At 35.9% G+C, this 2572-nt stretch overlaps 1 protein-coding gene across 1 annotated transcript; it reads right to left on the bottom strand.

The window, feature by feature from the left end:
• Positions 1 to 1586: 1586 nt before the first annotated feature.
• LOC118982737 (olfactory receptor 5M10-like) lies at positions 1587 to 2534 on the bottom strand. Its single transcript, XM_037039913.1, has one exon. The coding sequence runs from the start codon at positions 2532 to 2534 to the stop codon at positions 1587 to 1589; it is 948 nt and encodes a 315-aa protein (XP_036895808.1).
• Between the last annotated feature and the right edge of the window lie 38 nt (positions 2535 to 2572).

Here is a 2572-nt window from a genome sequence, read left to right as displayed (position 1 = left end):
GGCAAAAATTAAATTCAGTTAAGGATAAGATTCTGTATTTATTTTTTTGAAAAAAGATGTTGCATTGTGGACACGGGTATGGTGTAAAACTAAATGTTTGTATAAAAGCAGTCATAAATAAACAGCCTTAAAGTTCCAAGGTCATATGCTTTTTTCATGAATAGGCCACCAGCACCTCTCTGCCTTTCTGAAAGAACAACCTAACTGGATTGTGATCTTTCAGATTTGAGCAGTCCTCCCCCTGGCCTCCCTCTCATGCATCTGCCCTTTCGATCTGGGTAAAGCAATAATATTAATACCAAATATTTTCCCACATTTTTCAAATAATCTACAGTGAATGTGTATTGTTTGTATTGTCATGATTGATTTTTATATATATGTACACATACACTTCATAAGCTGAACCATTTTTGCAGAATTTCTGCATTAAATGGATGAAATATTTAGAACCATCTGACTTGAGGTTTCCAAAAATAAATGTGTAAAGAAGTTAAGATAAAACTTCTTTACAAAAATTAAAAACATATTTTAATCTTTCTTAATTGTAAGAATTTAGTTTCAAATACATATATAGATTGGTCAAAGAAGAAATAGAAAATAACATTTAGTGTGCAATAAAAACAACATAAAAATTAGTGGAAAACAACATGGTTAATTAATAAATAGTAAAAGAGATTGAGCTAGAATGTCAGGGAAAATGTTAAACACTATATTGTAACATACAACAAAATTGTATCTCAAACAATTCAAGGTATTCTCATAAAATATGGTCATGAAAAACAATAAAATAATAGACGTGAATGCTTATTTAAATTTAAGTTTGAAAAAAGCCATAGAACAAACAAGAACGATGAAATATTTTCAAATAAAAATGTAATTATTCATGCAAGAAATCATCTGAGATAATATGTACAATAACCATCAAACTGATGGATAGCCCTTATTCTTTAAATATAAATTTCAGTTCTTTATTCAAGTGAAAACAGATCTATTTCCTAAGAACTACAGTGTAGAAGCAAATACTCTTAACTGACATTCATCTTAGGATGTGTATAAAATGTATGGTTAGGAGAATGTATACAGAAAGTTTAAACCTCTCGGTGATCCATGTATTTCAAATTTCTTCACCATGATTCCAAGCACCAGAGCAATTGTTGTACAACACACATTGAAGAACAAATTATTCACAATTTTTCAAATACAAGTGTAAAACTAATCACCTTATTTATAACTCACCGTGGCTTTCAAGACTATATAATTCGGAGCAAATGGGTTTCCAAGGTTCCCATCAAAGTGAATTACAGTATTTACCGCCAAGTAAGTTAAGATAGTAAAGTATTGGATGGAGTTATTGAATATCGCCCATTTGTTATCAAAGGTTCTCTGCTAAATAAAACATTTTCAACTTCAATGTTACAGTTTTATGAGAATAATTTCCTTAAAGTTACAAATCTTAACAAGAAATCACCAAATGTCATTGAGAGTTCATTACAATAAACAGAAAATAACTGTAGAGCTGTAGGTTTGTCCTTTGAAGAGAGTCCCTGTCTCACCACAGACACTTACTCATTACAATGAACAGATGACTAAACTGCATTTTTACAGAAGAGGTTTCCTCTCATCATCTGTTGCAGGGCATGGATCACATGCTTGTTCCTTAGACTATAGATCAATGGGTTCAGCATTGGGCTCAGAAAAGTATAAAAGACTGCAATTATTTTGGACTCCTCTACAGACCTTTCAGATGGGGTCCTTAAGTACATGCAGAAGAGGGTCCCATAAAATATAGTGACTGTTGTCAGGTGGGAACCACAGGTAGAGAAGGCTTTGTGCCTGCCTTCGGCAGAACGGATCCTCAAGATGGCTGCAAGAATGAAAAGGTAGGACAGGAGAATGATGCAGAGAGAGCTTGAGAGAGTAAATCCAGCCACCACCAGCATTGCCATTGTTTTGACATGGGTGTCAGAGCAGGCCAGCATTATAAGGGGAGGATCTGCACAGTAGAAATGATTGATTTCAAGGGAGCCGCAGAAGGACAAGTGAAAGGTCAGCAGTGCCTGAGAGAGTCCGTTAAGGAAGCCAAAAACATAACATACCGTGACTAGAGAGGTACAAGTGTCCTTGGACATTCTGGTACTATAATGTAAAGGGCTGCAGATGGCTACGTAGCGATCCAATGCCATTGAGGCAAGCATGTAAAACTCAGTGATCACCAAGGCAATGAAGAGAAGACACTGCGAGAAGCATCCAGCATAGGAGATGGTCTTCTGGCCTGAGAGGAAATTGTACAGCATACATGGGGTAATGTTGGAAGAATAGCAAATGTCTACAAAGGAGAGGTGGCTAAGGAAGAAATACATGGGGGTTTGGAGGTGGGAATTGGTCTTGATCAGCACAATCATGCACAGATTCCCTGTCAGCGTGATTAGGTAGATCACCAGAAACACCCCAAACAGGATCTTCTCTAGTACTGGGTTGTCTGTGAGTCCCAAGAGAATGAATTCTGCCACTGTAGTGTGGTTTTGGACAGACATTTTCTTATCCTTTGATAACTAAAAGTAACAAAGAAAAG

This window comes from Sturnira hondurensis, unplaced genomic scaffold (assembly GCF_014824575.4).
Source record: "Sturnira hondurensis isolate 20B ecotype Veracruz unplaced genomic scaffold, ASM1482457v3 Scaffold0025664, whole genome shotgun sequence".
Classification (NCBI taxonomy): domain Eukaryota; kingdom Metazoa; phylum Chordata; class Mammalia; order Chiroptera; family Phyllostomidae; genus Sturnira; species Sturnira hondurensis.
The sequence above is the reverse complement of the archived record's forward strand: the minus strand, read 5'-3'. Positions and strand labels throughout refer to the sequence as shown.

Bases quoted from the DNA above. Each gene is read 5' to 3' on its own strand.
- LOC118982737 (XM_037039913.1), bottom strand. From the start codon at position 2,534: ATGTCTGTCCAAAACCACACTACAGTGGCAGAATTCATTCTCTTGGGA.